This window comes from Ornithorhynchus anatinus, chromosome 7 (genome assembly GCF_004115215.2).
Source record: "Ornithorhynchus anatinus isolate Pmale09 chromosome 7, mOrnAna1.pri.v4, whole genome shotgun sequence".
In the NCBI taxonomy this organism is placed as follows: Eukaryota; Metazoa; Chordata; class Mammalia; order Monotremata; family Ornithorhynchidae; genus Ornithorhynchus; species Ornithorhynchus anatinus.
This window is the reverse complement of record NC_041734.1, coordinates 55,902,549-55,919,599: the sequence shown is the minus strand read 5'-3', so window position 1 is coordinate 55,919,599 and position 17,051 is coordinate 55,902,549. Positions and strand designations below refer to the sequence as shown.

General features: G+C 45.9%; 1 protein-coding gene across 3 annotated transcripts in view; it reads left to right on the top strand.

The window, feature by feature from the left end:
• The window catches only part of HIPK1 (homeodomain interacting protein kinase 1), a 52,036-nt gene that overhangs the window by 29,466 nt on the left and 5,519 nt on the right, over window positions 1-17,051 (top strand). The window contains exons 7-15 of one of the 3 annotated variants that reach the window (XM_039912547.1): window positions 309-471; window positions 2,877-3,102; window positions 6,869-6,990; window positions 8,023-8,157; window positions 10,967-11,106; window positions 11,544-11,726; window positions 12,257-12,469; window positions 13,192-13,433; window positions 15,028-15,158. In XM_039912547.1, the coding sequence (XP_039768481.1) occupies window positions 309-471; window positions 2,877-3,102; window positions 6,869-6,990; window positions 8,023-8,157; window positions 10,967-11,106; window positions 11,544-11,726; window positions 12,257-12,469; window positions 13,192-13,433; window positions 15,028-15,158 (1,555 nt within the window). Of the gene's footprint in view, window positions 1-308; window positions 472-2,876; window positions 3,103-6,868; window positions 6,991-8,022; window positions 8,158-10,963; window positions 11,107-11,543; window positions 11,727-12,256; window positions 12,470-13,191; window positions 13,434-15,027; window positions 15,159-17,051 lie in introns of all 3 variants that reach the window. The other 2 variants (XM_029068975.1, XM_029068978.1) reach the window with 2 other exon arrangements.

The following is a 17,051-nucleotide window of genomic DNA, read 5'->3' as shown; positions in this document are numbered from 1 at the left end:
GGATGATTTCAGATGGAAGCTTCAATTAGGGCATGTGTGATGCTGTTTTCCACACACCGTGCACCTTCATTCTGTTCTGGTATTTAAAAAGGACAACGAAGGGCACCTCTGCTGCTTTACGTGTCTCTTTCCTAGTATTAATTGCCTCACTAGAGGCTGATGTTTCAGGAAGCTTTAAAAAAAACAAACTACATGAAGTCCATAATCCACAGAGTCCCAAGAGTGCAAAGACCAGTCTTCAGTGAGTGTTCTTCCTGGTATGGCTCTTAACACTTTTTACCTTGCTTGTCTTTTAATTTCCATTTCAGTGTGAAGTCTTGTTTTCAGAATATGGAGATCTGTAAGAGAAGGGTCCATATGTACGATACTGTGAATCAGATAAAGAGCCCATTCACTACTCATGTCGCACCGAATACAAGCACAAACTTAACAATGAGCTTCAACAACCAGCTCAATACAGTGCACAATCAGGTACAGTTTTTCTTTTATTTATTTTCCAAATTGTTATGGAATTAAACCGATAAACCTCAGGGAGGCCAAAGATTCTGCATTGCTACAGTTGGCATGGAGGAGGGAAGTAATGATCTTCAGGGATTATAGATCTGTGCGTAATAGCCTTGCGGATAGATTTTAGTGGGCCTGAATTGATCCACTCAGCTTGCTGAACTACCTAAAAAAATAAAACTTGTGTCTAGCTACCCTGCTTGGTGGGCTTTCCCATCGAGAATGTCGTATGAGCCTCAGGACCGAGAATCTACACGGAATCGGTTGCAGTAAGAGTAGATTGTACAACCCCACTACTGTTCATGTTCTTGTACAAAGCAGTACATCAAGCACAAAGGCAGCCGACATACAGCACGTGGTGAAAGAAGTACACATAATGTTTACAAGAAGATTTACCTTCGGTCCGCGGTAGTCTAGAAATGATTTTCCTAAACAAAAATCTCTGTACATGTCTCCCCACTCCTCAGAAACCTCCAGTGGTGGGCTGTTTAATTTCCACCTTGAACTGCTCCCCACCTGCTTTATGGCACTCAGTCAGCTCTGTCCCTGTTACCCATCCTCGCTCCTCTCTCACTACAAGCCAACTTGCACAATTCACCAAACTTCTTACTGTGCCCTGATCTCACCTCTCTCCATCAACAATCAATGAGCCGTATTTGTGTGCTTACTGAGTGCTAAACACTTTCCTCAGTGCTTGGGAGAGTACAGTATAAGCGTTCATAGACATATTCCCTGCATACAATGAGCTTACAGTCTACGGGGGAGATGGACATCAATATAAATAAATATAAATAGAATATAAATAAAAATAAGCAATATAAATATGTACATAAGTGCTGTAAGGTTGAGGGTAGGGTGAATAAAAGGTATAAATCCAAGTATGAGGGTGACATAGAAGGGATTGGGAGAAGACGAAAAGAGGATAAAGTCGGGGAAGGTTTCTTGGAGAGGTTTTGAAGGTGGAGAGAGTGATCGTCTGTCGGTTATGAAATGGGAGGGAGTTCCAGGCCAGAGGACGAGGGCAAGGGATTGGCAGTGAGATAGATGAGAAAGTACAGAAAGTAGGTTAGCATTAGAGAAGTGAAGTGTGTGGGCTGGATTGTAGTAGATCAGCGAGGTAACGTAGGAGGAGGCAAGGTCAATGAGTGCTTTAATGTCAGTGGTGAGGGGTTTCTGTTTGATGTGGAGGTGGTTGGGCAATCACTGGAGGTTCTTGAGGTGGGGGGAGACGTGGTCTGATCAGTTTTGTAGAAAAGTGATCCGGGCAGCAAAGTGAAATATCAACTGAAGTGGGGAGAAACAGGAGTTGGGGTGGTCCTCAGGGCAGGAGAGACTAAATGCTTAGGTTAATACCTCGCTCACGCCCTCCTTCCTGCTGTGAACGCCCTCAAACTTCATTATCCAACAAGACTGCCACTTCCCTATTTTCAAAGCCGTTCTAAAATCATATCTGCTCGGGGAAGCCTTCCCTGACCAATCTTTTGTATCTCCCTTTTCTCCTTCCCTTCTGTCACTTAAATCTATATGCCCTAAGTACTTTGATGCTCACCCCACCCTTCAGCACTTATATATGTATCCTTTTACCCTGTTGCTTTCCTCGCTTATAATTTATTTTAATGCCTGTATTCCCACTAGATTTTAAGCTCCTCAAGGGCAGGAATCATGTCTACCAACTCTGTTGCACTCTCCTAAGCGATTAGTATGGTGTTCCACATATGTAAGCACTCAATAAAACCATTGAGTACTTTTTTTCCCCTCAACATACTTAAGTGGATTTAACTGTTGTATCAATCAGTGGCATTTAATTTGAGCACTCACTGGGTGGAGAGTACTGTACTGAGTGCTTGGGCGAGTACACTACAACCAGGTTGGTAGATATGTTCCCTGGCCACAATAAGCTTACAATCTAGCTTGAAGATTCAGAGGTTAACTGCCAGAGAAGCAGATTTAGTTTATTTCTAGCTGCCTTCGATAGTGGAAATATCATTTTATCTTTTGGACCAACTCCACTCAGGAAAAAAAGTTTGTTTCTTTCCTAACTCCTTAAGAAGCAGTCACTCTCAAGATCTTAAATCTGGTAACTTCTTCTTTAATAAGAAGAGTTGGGAAATACTTGCTTGGTACAGGAGGATTCACTGTCTCTTGGAGTGAATTAAACTCTCGTTGAAATTAGAAATGTTTGGAATTTTTTAAGCAGAAAGATAGTTATTTCAAAAGCAACTTAACCCCACAGTTGCTTTCTTGCTACAGCCCTTTCTTTCTTTCAGCCCTCATGGTAAATTGTGAGCAAGCATTTTAATTTATATGCAGAGTGATTTTAATTTATATCAAAGTGCCTCCACCTGTTCATCTCTAATACTTGTGTTTTTCAGGCCAGTGTTTTAGCTTCTAGTTCTTCTGCAGCAGCTGCTACACTTTCTCTGGCAAATTCAGATGTCTCGCTACTCAACTACCAGTCGGCTCTCTATCCAACATCCGCAGCACCCGTGACTGGAGTTACTCAACAGAGTGTTTCTTTGCAGCCTGGAACCACCCAGATCTGCACTCAGACAGATCCATTCCAACAGACATTCATTGTGTGTCCACCCACTTTCCAAAGTAAGTGGAGAAAATTCACCTAGGTGTTGATTTGACATTTGTTTGACACACCTACCTGGCAATGTTGGGATTGTCAGTTTGGGCCGATTATTCATTGCAGTTTCTGTAGTCATTTCTATCTTTGCCTGTTGCCCCATTGGATTTGCTTTCACTTTTCACTTAAATTACAGGTAGGAAGGAGAAATAGAGATGATAAAGTACATATAAGTGCCCAAGGGAGATTAGCGATTCATACAGAAGGTCTCCTGGAGGAGACGTGATTTCATGGGGAGAGGCGCTCCTCCTCACGCCTGGAATGCTCTCCCTCTTCATAGCCGACAGCAGATTATTCTCCCCACCTTCAAATTCTTATTAAAAGCACACCTCCTCCAAGAACCCTTCCCCGAGTGATCTCATTTCCTTGTCTCCCTCTCCCTTCCGCCTCACCCTTGCACTTGGACTTAAACCCTTTATTCACCCCTCCCTCAGTCCCATAACACCGATTTACATATCCATAATTTATATCTCCCCTCTAGACTCTAAGTTTATGGTGGGCAGGGAACTTGTCTGCCTACTTGGCTGTATTGTACTCTCCCAAATGCTTAGTACAGTGCTCTGCAACACAGTAAGTGCTCAGTAAATACAATTGATTGGATGAAAGGAAAGGGAGATCCAGGTAGGGGCCAGGGTATGGGTAAGAGTTTGGAGGTGGGAAAAATGAGAGTGGGGCTTGAGAGGATTGAGGTGAGGTGGAGTGGGAGAAGAGAGCACTTAAGTAGGAGGGAGAGAGCTCGTTGGTACCTTAGTGATCATGAATTTCTGCTTGATGCGGAAAGGAATGGGTAAGGATTGGAGGATTTTGAGGAGTGGAGAGATGTGGGTAGAACTTGTGTTTTAGAAAAATAATTCGGGCAGCAGAGTGCAGTTTGGACTGGAGAGGGGAGAGACTGGAAGCAGGACAATTGGTGGGGTGGACGATGCACTAGTGAAGCCAGGACATTCCAAGTGACTGGACGAGCAACGTGGCTATTTAAATGGAGAGGATCCTGGAAACTGTGGAGGGAGAACCAACGGGTTTTGGTGACAAGTAATGGCCAAGGTTGTGAGCTTAAGAGATGGAAAAGATAGGGGTGTTACCAACTGTGATGGGGAACGTAGGTGGAAGAGAGGAATTGGGAGGGAAGATAAGTTTTAGAAATAGTGAGCTGAGGGTGTCAATGGGACATGTACTTAGATACAACTTGGAGACAGGAGTGTATGTAAAATTTCCAGGGAAAGGAGACCAGGAGTCCCCTGCATCGAACCTTGAGATTCCTCCAAATTAAGGGGTTGGAAAGCAGAAGAAGTGTGGGCCAAAGAGAAGGAGAGGTATCAGGAGAGATCAGTGAAAGAGAAAATGTGATTAGGCAGTGTTTCAAGGAGGAGGAAATGGTCCACAGTGTAGAAGGCAGCCCAAAAGTTGAAGGCAAAGTGGACAGATCAGAAGCTTTCAGATTTGACAAAAAAAAGGTTATTGGTGACTTGAGAGAGAGCAGTTTCATGGAGTAAAGGGGATGGAACCCCTGGATTGAAGAGATCAAGAAGGGAATTGGAAGAGAGGCAGTGGAGACAGTAGGTGTATGCAACCTATTTGAAGAATAAGGGCAAGCAGAACAGAAAGTTTATTCTTCCCTAGAAAAAGGAGGGACAGATTTGAAAATGACCGACTGATATGAATGACACATACAGAATCGGTTCTCATTCAGCAGTTAGGGTTCAGAGAAAGTTTTTTTAGGATACGGAGATGTGGGTGTGTTTGGAGGAAGCACGAAAGGGGCCATCTGGATATGATTAGCTGAAGATGTCAGGAAGAGAAGAGTGAGTACAGGTGTCTTTTAGAGTGTGAGAATGCCTGGAGTCAGAGGAGCAGGTAGAGGGACTAGACTTTTGAGAGCATGCAGGAGAGCTTCTCTTGAGAGATGGATGAAAGAGTGAATGTGGGGGCGGGGGGAGGCCATTTTGGGGACCTCACACGTGATGGTTTTGAGTTCTGTCTACAAAGTAGTTGGCACGATCAGAGGGGCGAATGATTGGGGAGGTGGGAACACAGGAGTTTAAGGGAGGCATAAAGGCCTGGAATAGTGGCCATGGTAGTCAGTGGAGGAGGAAAAGTAATGTTGCTGAGTGGAAGAGAGGGCAGAGTTATAGCAGGTGAGGATGAATTTGAGAGGACTGAAGTTGGCTTGGTTCCGGTTAGTTTTTTGATGTTTTTACCAACAGTGTTGTGTGGCACAGGAGCACAGTGTACTGTGGAAATGATCCAGGGTTGGAGATTGGTGGATGTGAGATTAGCTGAGGGACAAGGGAATTGAGATTAGCAGAGGGAGTGGAGGGTGTGGATTTCTGCATTGAGAGAGGAGCCTGGGGAGGGAGTCCCAACAGGGCATGATGGCCTGAGATAAATGGAGGTGATCTAGAGATATGTGTGATTTTGTTGTGGTTAGGGATTGTCACTCTTTATTATTGTATTGTACTCTCCCAAGTGCTTAGAACAGTGCTCTGCACACAGTAAGCGCTTAATAAATGCTATTGAATAAATGAATGAAAGAAGGCATGGGATTTCAGAGTTGGTAAAATTAGGAGTGATGAAATGACTAGTGTGACCGTGCTTGTGAGAGGATGTGGTGGTGTGGATAAGGAGGTTTTGGGAATTGAGGAAGGAGATGAAAACAGATGGCTGGGGGAGGTCATCATGAAGGACCTTAAGGATGTTGTATGTATATTAATGTTTGTCTCTCCTTCTAGACTTTGAGCTTCTTGTGGGCAGGGAATATATCTGTTGTTGAATTGTACTCTCCCAAGCGCTTAGTACAGTGCCTTGCACACAGTAAGCGCTCAATAAATATGATTGAACGGTGAGAAGAGGTGTCAAAGATACTCAGAAAGTTGGAGGTGGGGCCAGAGTGGGGAGATAGATGATATGAGTGTCGAAGAAAGATGAAGTGTGGAGGTGGTAAAATGGAAAGTAGCATTGGGCGTGAGGGGGAGGTTTACTCCTCTCCCATTCTCCATTAGTCAAGAGGACTGGGAGAAGTGAGGTCCTCTCGGATGAGAGAGCAGCACAAGAGACAATATTCTCTAGATTTCAGTGATGAGAAGTGGAGTGGTGACTTGGTCTAGAAGGGAATGAGGACAAAAGGGGTGTTTGCCCAAAATGGAATGGGGATTTTGCAGGCCATATTAGTTCTTATAGTTGGAGATATGGGGTTAGGGGAGAGGTTGATTTTGGGAGGGGTGGAGATGGGATGGATGGGACTGTGAGCTGACTGGGGTCATTGCTGGGAATGGTGGTTTGGGGAGATGGCGAGAGAAGATGGCAGGAATGTGAGCTGAGGGTGGGGTCGAGAAGGCCATGGTGAAATCCTGCAGTTTTCAGCCCGTAGTTTTGAGAAAGTGCAGCTTCTAAGGGTTGTAAAGTTTTAAAGGGACACTCCAAAAGGTTTCTGAGTCTGGCAGGCCATGGACTCAGGTCGGGGCAGAGAAAATCGGGGATGGTGGATCGGTTCACGAGGTTTCCGGATCTGTCAGGCCACCGAGCTGGTATTGGTTTCTCCGGAAATTTCACTGGGATAGTAGGAGTGCTGATTGCTGAGTGAAGCCCGACATAGAAGAGTGAGTGTTGCTTTTCTTGTCTCCCGAAGAGCTGGCCGTTCCTGCATGTCTTTCAAGGGTTAAAGTGTAGCGAGGGTAGGGAAGGAGCTTCTAAAGAATGAGTGATGTGATTTAACCACGTTGTCATTCCTATTAGCTGGACTCCAGGCAACTACGAAGCATTCTGGGTTCCCGGTGAGGATGGATAATGCCGTTCCTATCGTACCCCAGGCACCTACAGCCCAGCCGCTCCAGATCCAATCGGGAGTTCTCACCCAGGTAAAAAACCTGTTTACTTGTTGCCCCGGTGCCTCGGAACTAGGTAGAACCAGTCCGTTGGTCCTTTGGATCAGTGTCTGCTCTGCCTGTAAGCTCTGTCTTGATCACAACCCAGTGGCTTTGAGTGGAAACTCCTTCAAGTTATTTATTTGGACACGCCTTCTGAATGACATCGCAGTGCACTCTTTAGTGCTTGAGGCATGTGCGTGTGTGGATAGCTCCTGCACATCAGGAAATAACAGTCCCCTAACTGGCACTAATCAAACCTGAATGGACCTCCCCCCCGACACAACCCCAGTACACAAGTAGCACATTTTCTTCAAACCATAAGGAGCGCCGTCATCGATCTCCTGGCCCCTCTGCTTGGTGAGCGTTAATTTAGCCAAGTTAGAGCATCTGAATCACACCCTGATGCTCTTAAAGGCTGCATTTTCACAATTCCTCGTGTGCCTTCCGTCATATCGGAGTAAGAGTTATTAGTCCTTTAGAGTATCCTCGGGACTGCAGCTGTGAGTCCAGGGAGGCCTGAGAAAGATCCAGATACACAGAACATCACTTTTTTTTGTTTTACATGAATACGACTGCGTCCTTAGGGTGTTCTGAAACCTGAAAGGCTTTTCGAACCGGGGCGGCGGGGAGAAATTATTCCCTGGGTGCCTTAACTTACCGAGTTTGATGAACGTAGCATGTTTCTGAATCCACCTTAGGAAGGAATTTGACAAACGCAGTACGTTTCTGAATCCACCTTAGGAAGGAGTTTTTTTTTCTTTTGTTTCTTTTTTTGGTTTTTTTGTTTTCGTTTTTGTTTCTTTTTGCTCTTTTCCATTTATTTTGCTCTAATGGTGACCACTGTGGAGAGTTGAAGGGAGCGGTGGTTCTGGGTGGGGTGCGTGCGGGCATGCATGTGAGTGTTTTGATGACATGAAACCACCGAAGTGCATCCCTAATAACCGGGGGGGGCGAGTTCCCTTCTGAACCCAGTTAACCTGCCTCAGTCTGTTTGTTTCACTCACTGCCTAATCTACGTTTCAGGGAAGCTGTACACCACTAATGGTAGCAACTCTCCATCCTCAAGTAGCCACCATCACACCGCAGTATGCGGTGCCCTTTACTCTGAACTGCGCAGCCGGCCGGCCGGCGCTGGTTGAACAGACTGCCGCTGTACTGGTAATTCCCTCACTTGATTGTGTTACTAACGGAGTCTCTTTGGTTTCTTTTCTTTTCTTTTTTCCTTCTTTCTGTTGGTTTTTTTTGTTTTTTTGGTTTGGTTTTTATCCTGGTTGGTTTTGTTTTTTCAAACCTGAACTTTGCAGAGGGCATGGAAGCATGTGCCATCTTGTGGCTGTGTTCTCGCTACATCTTAATGTCTCGTTGTTTTCCTCCCAACATTTGCTGAAGCGCTGTCTGACTCTGATGTTCAGTGTGGCTCTGTAAAGATTCCAGACCCCTCGATTGTTACTCTTTACCGGCCTAGTGCGATAAAAACTCTTCGAATAACCCCAGGAGGGCTATGACTGTTCCTCTGCTTACTGTCTTCACTTTACTCTCTGATCAGTAAAATAAAGGAAATGGCCTTCAGCTTGGCTCTGCTGCAGGTACCCGGACGGCCAAATCTGAACTCCTTGGCAAGTTAGCCGCGTCTTTGTTTTGCCCTTTTTCAAGCTTCTTCGCACGTAGAAATGTTTAAGCTTCGGGTAAACCTTTTAATGCTAGTAATGCTTTCTAATTTGTTGCTTCAGCAGTTGATAGTAACCTTCTCTGAGCACACGAAGATAAACCCTCTGTCCTTTAATTACTTGTAATCCATCAGTGGCAGCTTGCATCGTCCAGTTAAAGAAGTTGCTCCCTACAGATGCTTTTAGATATTTCATTTCTTGTTTTGAAATTAAAGGTGAGCTGAAATTTAGGGTGTATGAGGTCATCGATTTGGCAGTGAACTCTGATTAATAAAGAGACACGTAGCTTATGAAATACCCGAGTTGGTTCCCGAATGCTTCATTTGTGGTTGACGACCCGGCACGAGTCGTAAATATAATGATGAGGATCTTAAAGATTCGGGAAAATGATAAATTGTGTTAGGAATTGCCAGTCAAACCTATTTTTGTTTAGTCTGTTTTTCAGTGCTGGGGACTGACCAGCGGAGTTACGGGATTCCCTACCCAATTCCAACACTCATTTCGCAAACCTCAAAATCCAATCTGAGAAGTTCTGAAACTCTTGGGTCTTGATGTCCTCATGTTTCTTTCAATGGGTTGAACAAGTCGTCATTGTACTCTGAGGTTTTTTTCATTGATGTGTCATGTCCACCTCCCTGTCCTGCTTCTCTTCCCCTTCTTTCTCATCTGCCCCTCCCTCCTCCATCTCCCTCCCAGCACACCACATATATACATTTTGGTTTTGGCTGTAGCCTTCCGTCAGCACACCGAGTCTTAATCATTTGACCTACCGTGCATCTGTGGGAGAACAGATCCCCGTCTGTTTCCAAATTAGACAATTCAGTGACTTCAGATCTGGATACGAGGCGGTCAGGTACACGCACAATTTCCTCCAACACAGATGCTGGTTCCGACTTGCTCACCTTTAGTTAAAAGTTGGGAGTGTTAAGCAGACACTTCTCATTTGCCGCTTTGCCTAAGTTTGCACTAGCCGTTTGCTAAGCTTTGCATATTTTTGTCCTTCCTCTGTCGAAACAGTTCGTCGCTTGGAACACCAGATTTCTGCCTCACGTTGGGATGTTTTTTTTCTTGCTCTGTATTAAACTACATGCTTTGTCTGTGCAGGTGTTGGCTTTTGGAAAGACGCATGGTGTGACTTAACATATTTCTCTTTTTTTTATTATTATTATTATTATTCTGCTTATGGTAGCAGACCTGTTCACAGTTTCTCTGCTTTGAAGGCTTCTTGATTGGAACCAATAATCTGTACCAAGTGGATCTGTTACTTGCAGAAGTATTTTTAGATACTGTGTGTTGATGGGCTTGCAGTCTGAAATTCAAGAAGCAGAACTATATGTCTCAGAGCACCACAGGTGTACTGTTCTGCAGAATTTCAGTCTATATAGGAAGTTCCTAAATCTTAGTTCAGTTTTTTGGGAAATTCCAGAATTTCCATGATCAAAGAAGCTGTCCAGCAACTTAATCCTACAAACACTGAAGGTGATGTGTCTGAGGAAATTAGGAACCACTCGTTTTTGGGTAGTGGTAGGCTTTTGTGAGGAAAAACATATTTCATCAATGGTATTTAAAATTGTTTTTTAATTTCTATATTGAAACCTTGTAACATGCTCTTTGTTGTGAATCTAGAAGAATAATTTTCTTCAGTTATCATTATGTAGTAGGTTTCAGTTAATGGCAGAGGAGGTGCTTCACTCTCAAAAACCATTACATTTCTCAAAAGATTATTTGGCCTTCGTTCCACAGAAGTATTTGCACCCATGTCTTAACTCCCTTTTTCTCAAAAAATACTTTTTTAAAATGTAAAACAAAAAGCTGTGGAGTGAAAGTTTTAGTCGGATTTTTTTTCCCCTCTCAGAACTTAAATTCTAGAAAATAATTGGATTGTATGTACTTCAATGTATTAGAAGCCTTATTCTTTTAAGGAATAATTTCCTAGGGGTTTCGCAGCGAGGTTATTCCAGCATTGCTGGGTTCTGCCTGTTAACACTCCTGGCACATTTTCTCTTCAGTTCAATAGAAAGTTCCCTCCCCTCAGGGTTGCTGTCTTCAGTTTGAAGGTGACTGATGGCTGGGAAGTGCTGGGAAACAGCAGAACGTTTCCTTTCTCTAGTGACAAGATTGAAAGAAATGCAGTTTTGAGCCCTCTGATTTTTTTTTTTTTAATTTTTAATCTCTGCAAGATAACAGTCCACCAGTAACTTTTATTGAAGAGACTTTCTTTCATTTAAAAAAAAAGAGCAAAGAAAAAGAAAGCCAGATGAGTCAAATCTTGGTCTCTGTGTTGTGCTTCCTTGCAGCAGGCCTGGCCTGGAGGAACCCAGCAAATTTTGCTGCCTTCAACTTGGCAACAGCTCCCGGGAGTGGCCCTGCACAACTCCGTGCAACCCACAGCGGTGATTCCGGAGACGATGGGAAGCAGTCAGCAGCTGGCAGACTGGAGGCAAGTGACCTGAGTTCCCTCTAGGGAAATTGGGGGGGGAACCCCCCACCCACCCCTTAGGTTGTGGAAAAGAAGGGGAGAGATGGGTAAGGTTAGAGGAAAACGTCCGTCGTACGAATTCTTTTAGAAGTGGTCATTAGCCAAATCAAGCAGGAGGACATTATCTTTTGAAAGCTGCTAATAAGGGAAGGGCTTGTTTACTCTGAGTCCTAAGTTCAAGGACTGTCTGTGCCAGGTTTGAAGAATTCCTCAATCAGCAATTTCCGAAAGAAAACACAGTGGGAATTTAAGCCTCGTAATCCACATGCCCGAGTTACCAAAAAAAACCCAACCCCAACAAAAAACTGCTTAGTTGCCTGTTAACCCCTTCGGTTTGACTTTCCTCCATTCAACGTTCTGGAGACTCAGTTTCCCTCTGTTCCTTCCTGTTGGTGCAGGAATGCCCACTCCCACAGCAACCAATACAGCACCATCATGCAGCAGCCCTCCTTGCTGACCAATCACGTGACTCTGGCCACCGCTCAGCCCCTGAACGTTGGCGTGGCTCATGTTGTTCGGCAGCAGCAAACCAGCGCTCTTCCCTCAAAGAAAAGCAAGCAGCCTGCTGCAAACTCTGCCAAGTAAGCCTCATTTGAAGACTGGTATCTAGAGTTCTGCCTTTTAGCCCTGTTGGTATGGTGCTCAGAAGTAGGCTGGTACGGGGCAAGGGCAACTGAGTGGAACTGGGTACAGTGCCGTGTTAATGGTGGAGTCGATCCAGGGATAATGTATGCCTTTTTCACTCTGTCTCCTCAAACTTACTTGTCAAAGTGTAGGTTAGAGGGAGGCCTTTCTGGCCCAGCTAGGCCTATGCTTCCGGTTTTATTCCACTTTGGGATTTGGCTGGTTTCACCCCATTTTTGGCTCACGTTCCAAAGCGAGTCCAGTCCCCGCGGCAGAGAAAATGAGAACAAAGATGCCCTTTTCTCTTCCATACCAGTGAGCCGTGGCTCTTTTGGCAGTTGATCTTCCTTGTGATTGTTTCCCCAGAGTTCAGTGTATCAGCTTAATTTTCAAAGACAAAAGAATTGGGAGATGAGTGGGACAGGGATGAGAATGCTCTGCGGGGTCAGCAACTAAAGACATCATTCCTGGGGGCCCCTTTCTCTAGATCCACCTCCACGTTGGACATCCTGCCTTCCCAAGTGTATTCACTGGTTGGGAGCAGCCCCCTCCGTACCTCCTCGACCTACAACCCCCTCCTTCCTGTCCAAGACCAGCACCAGCCCATCGTCATCCCCGACACTCCCAGTCCACCAGTCAGCGTCATCACCATCCGCAGCGACACCGACGAAGAGGAAGACAGCAAGTACAAACCGAGCAGGCAAGGAGGGGTAGAGTGGGGACGTGGGGGTGGCACCAGGTGTCTGGTGAATTTGGGCTTTGCGGCCGGACGAGTGGAAGCAGAGGAAAATCAGATTGGGGTCTTGGCAGAAGCTGGATCAGTCTTCCAGACAGGGTACCTGAGAAGGAGTGAACAGATTTGACTGCACATTACCCTGTCGGCAACTCAGTCATCTTAAATGGTGGTCCTTGAAGATGAGCCTGCAGGGTTTATTAGCCCACTCTGCCTGAAGCTGCCTAACCTTCCTTCAGAGAAGCAGCGTGGCTCAGTGGAAAGAGCACGGGCTTTGGAGTCAGAGGTCATGAGTTTGAATCCCAGCTCTGCCACTTGTCAGCTGTGTGACTGTGGGCAAGTCACTTAACTTCTCTGTGCCTCAGTTACCTCATCTGTAAAATGGGGATTAAGACTATGAGCCCCACGTGGGACATCCTGATTCCCGTGTCTACCCCAGCGCTTAGAACAGTGCTCGGCACATAGTAAGCGCTTAACAAATACCAACATTATTAACCTCAATCGTCTTTATTGCTTCTGGGCTGGAGGAGTAAAAATTGGGGCGAAGGACAGTGAAAGAGGGTGTGTGCAAAAGCTGTTGGGATTAAATGCCCTAGAGTGCAGCTGTCCTCAGCTGCTGAAGAGGAACCTCCATCTTGCGTTTTGCCGAAGAGAGCCTCAGTGTTTTTCTCTCCCTCTCTGTCCCTCAGCTCCAGCCTGAAACCACGGTCCAATGTCATCAGCTATGTCACCGTCAATGACTCGCCAGATTCCGACTCCTCCTTGAGCAGCCCATACTCCACAGACACGATGGCCGCTCTGCGGGTCAACGCCGGGGGGTTGCTGGAAGTTCCGAGCCGCGTCCTGACGGATGGCGCTGGCACTCGCACTATCATTGTGCCACCTCTCAAAACCCAGCTCAGCGACTGCACTGTGGGGACCCAGGTTTCAGGTGTGTGTGCCCCGACTCGGCTGACAGGTGCCTCGGGAACACCGAGCTCCTCCTTCCTCAACAGTAGAGGAATGAAATCCCTCCCTGTATGTCCTTCTTTGTAGTTTCACAAAAGAGACTTGTAAATAGGATTAAAAAACCCTCCTCCAATCTTTCCTTCCTCTCCCCACTGCCACGTTACGGACTCCAGCAGTGACGTGAGGAAGGATGGGAAGGACTGTGGCTCATACTTGCCATTTTAATTAAAATTCTTAGCCCACAGCTTGATTTCTTTTAGTCTCCGGGCTTAGTGCCAGGTTAGGTAGGTAAAAAACAGGATCCAGGAATAACTCCTCCCTCCCCCTCCCCATGTCCTCCTCCTCCCCAGGGTGAAGATGTCTGTGTGAGCCTTGAATCAAACTCACGTCTATCATTTAGCCCACATATTCAGAGTGTCACTAAATCCTGTGGGTTCTGCCTTTGCTAAAATCTGCCCTTTCCTCTCCCTACAAACTGCTACTACGTTGATCCACGCACTTATCCTATCCCAGCTTGACTCCTGCATCAGCCTCTTGGCTGACCTCCCTGCCTCCTGTCTCTCCCCATTCCAGTCCATAGTTCACTCTGAATCATTTTCCTAAAAAAAAATTTAGTTTATGTCTGCCCACTCCTCAAGAACTTCCAGTGGTTGCTCATCCACCTCTGCATCAAACAGAAACTCCATACCACTGGCTTTAAAGCACTCGATCACCTGGCCCCCTCCTATCTTACCTCTCTCATTTCCTACTACTACTACTAATAATAATGATGGCATTTGTTAAGCACTTACTACGTGCCAAGCACTGTTCTAAGTGCTGGGGTAGATACAAGGTAATCAGGTTGTCCCATGTGGGGCTTACAGTCTTAATTCCCATTTTCCAGATGAGGGAACTGAGGCACAGAGAAGTTAACTGACTTGCCCAAAGTCACACAGCTGGCAAGTGGTGGAGCTGGGATTAGAACCCACGACCTCCGACTCCCAAGCCCTTGCTCTTTCCACTGAGCCACCCAGCCTACACACTTCACTCCTCCAGTGCCACCCTACTCACTGTACCTTGATTCTTGGGGGATTCACCACTGTCCTTTCACCCACATCTTGCCTCTGGTCTGGAACTCCCTCCCCATCCATTACTCTCAAGATTACTCTCTCCACCTTCAAATCCTTATTAAAATCACATCTTCTCCAAGAGGCCTTCCCCTACTAAACCCTGATTTCCCCTACTCCCTCTCCCTTCTGCATCAGCCTTGTATTTGGATCTGTACCCTTTAAGCATTTGATATTCACCCCACAGCATGTATCTATACATCCATAATTTATTTACCATAATGTCTGGCTTCCCCCTGTAGTCTGTAGGCTCTTTGTGGGCGGGGCTGTGTCTGCTAACTCTGTTGGATTGTACTCTCCCAAGCGCTTAGAGTGCTCTACTTACAGTAAGTGCTCAATAAACAGGACTGATTGATTGATTCAGCTTTTTCTAGGAAGTTGCTTGAGAAAGGGACAAGTTTACCCAGTTCTGCCGTGAGTCATATTCAATAGCAGTAAATGTTCATCTGAACTTTACCTGGCATTTTCCAGGTCTCCTGACCAGCAAGACCAAGCCAGTGGCTTCAGTGAGCGGGCAGACATCCGGATGCTGCATCACCCCCACAGGGTACCGATCACAGCGAGGGGTGACCAATGGCGTACAGCCTCTCAACCTCAGCCAGGTAAGCAACTGGGGGCTGTTGCTTTCCGTTCAGGCACCATTCTGTTAGCCCCTGAAGAAATTCATCTCTGGTTGGACTGCTGAATGGTTCTGATTTTTAAAATGCGAATAAAGCCCCTTCTGTTGAACAAACTCTTTATGGTGTGGCCTGTGCTGAGAGAGAGAGAGTGGGGGGGGGGGGGGTGTTTTTTGGGGAGTGGGGAGTTGTCTTCTGATTGTGTGATCAGGTTCCCCGTGAGCCTGTCCCAGGGGACTAGATATAGATCCAGAATGTAGGGGGCCAGTTATGATCAGGTCACTGGCTTGGAATCATAAAACACTTTGCTCAGTCCTCCCTTCCCACTTCCCCTGCCCTCTTCCCCCCTCCTTTTTCTTTCTCTTTCTCTCCCTTGTCTTCCCCTCCATCCCCACCCCTCATATATGTCTGTGCCTTCTCAGAGACTCTTGCTCTCACACATTACTTGCTCTATATGTTTATGTGTGTGTTTGTATCATCTTAGAAGCTCTCTTGGACTTTTGCTGTCTCTCAAGTGGATAGAGCCCGATCCTGGAGTCATGGCTTCTGATCCTGGCTCCACCACTTGTCTGCTGTGTGACTTTGGGCAAGTCACTTCATTCATTCATTCATTCAATAGTATTTATTGAGCGCTTACTATGTGCAGAGCACTGTACTAAGCACTTGGAATGTACAATTCGGCAACAGATAGAGACAGTCCCTGCCCATTGACGGGCTTACAGTCTAATCAGGGGAGACAGACAAAAACAATAGCAATAAATAGAATCGAGGGGATGTACATCTCATTAACAAAATAAATAGGGTAATAAAAATATATACAAATGTGTGGATGAGGACAGTGCTGAGGGGAGGGGAAGGGAGAGGGGAAGGAGCAGAGGGAAAGTGGGAGAAAAGGGGGCTTAGCTGAGGGGAGGTGAAGAGGGGGCAGAGAGGGAGCAGAGGGAAAAGGGGAAGCTCAGTCTGGGAAGGCCTCTTGGAGGAGGTGAGCTCTCATTAGGGCTTTGAAGAGGGGAAGAGAGTTTGGCAGAGATGAGGAGGGAGGGCATTCCAGGACAGTGGGAGGACGCGGGCCAGGGGTCAGCGGCGGGATAGGCGAGAACGGGGGATGGTGAGGAGGTGGGCGGCAGAGGAGTGGAGCTTATGGGGAGGGCAGTAGAAAGAGAGAAGGGAGGAGAGGTAGGAGGGAGCAAGGTGATGGAGAGCTTTGAAGCTTAGAGTGAGAAGTTTTTGTTTTGTGCAGAGGTTGATAGGCAACCACTGGAGGTTTTTAAGAAGGGGAGTGACATGCCCAGAGCATTTCTGCAGGTCACTTCGCTTCTCCGGGCCTCAGTTACCTCATCTGTAAATTGGAGATTGAGACTGGGAGCTCCATGTGGGACAGGGACTATGCCCAACCCAATTTGCTTGTATCTACCCCAGCACTTAGTACAGTGCCTGGCACATAGTACGCGCTTAACAAATACCATAATTCTATCTACATATATTTGTAATGTAGAGCTTCTAAAATGACATGAGTGTTTTCTTGCTTCATATATTTTTCCTTGTAAATTGTCATAGAACAATCAGGGTCTCTACAGAATGGGGTAGATCTTCGCTGCCTGGCAAAGGATAAATAAGAGAATTAAAGCTGAAGATCTCAGCATCCAGCAAAAGGACTTGGCTACAGGCACAAGTTGACAGAGTTGGTTATTCTTCATTGACCCAGATTAATTGACTCTAATCTACTCCATATATATACACACACATATATATATACACACACACACACACATAATCATAAAAAATCTTGGAAGGAAAGATATTTGTAGGCATGGGTCTACTTTGGGATTGTACATTTTAATAGGGGTTTTAAGCATTGAGAAAAGGTCAGTGGTAATA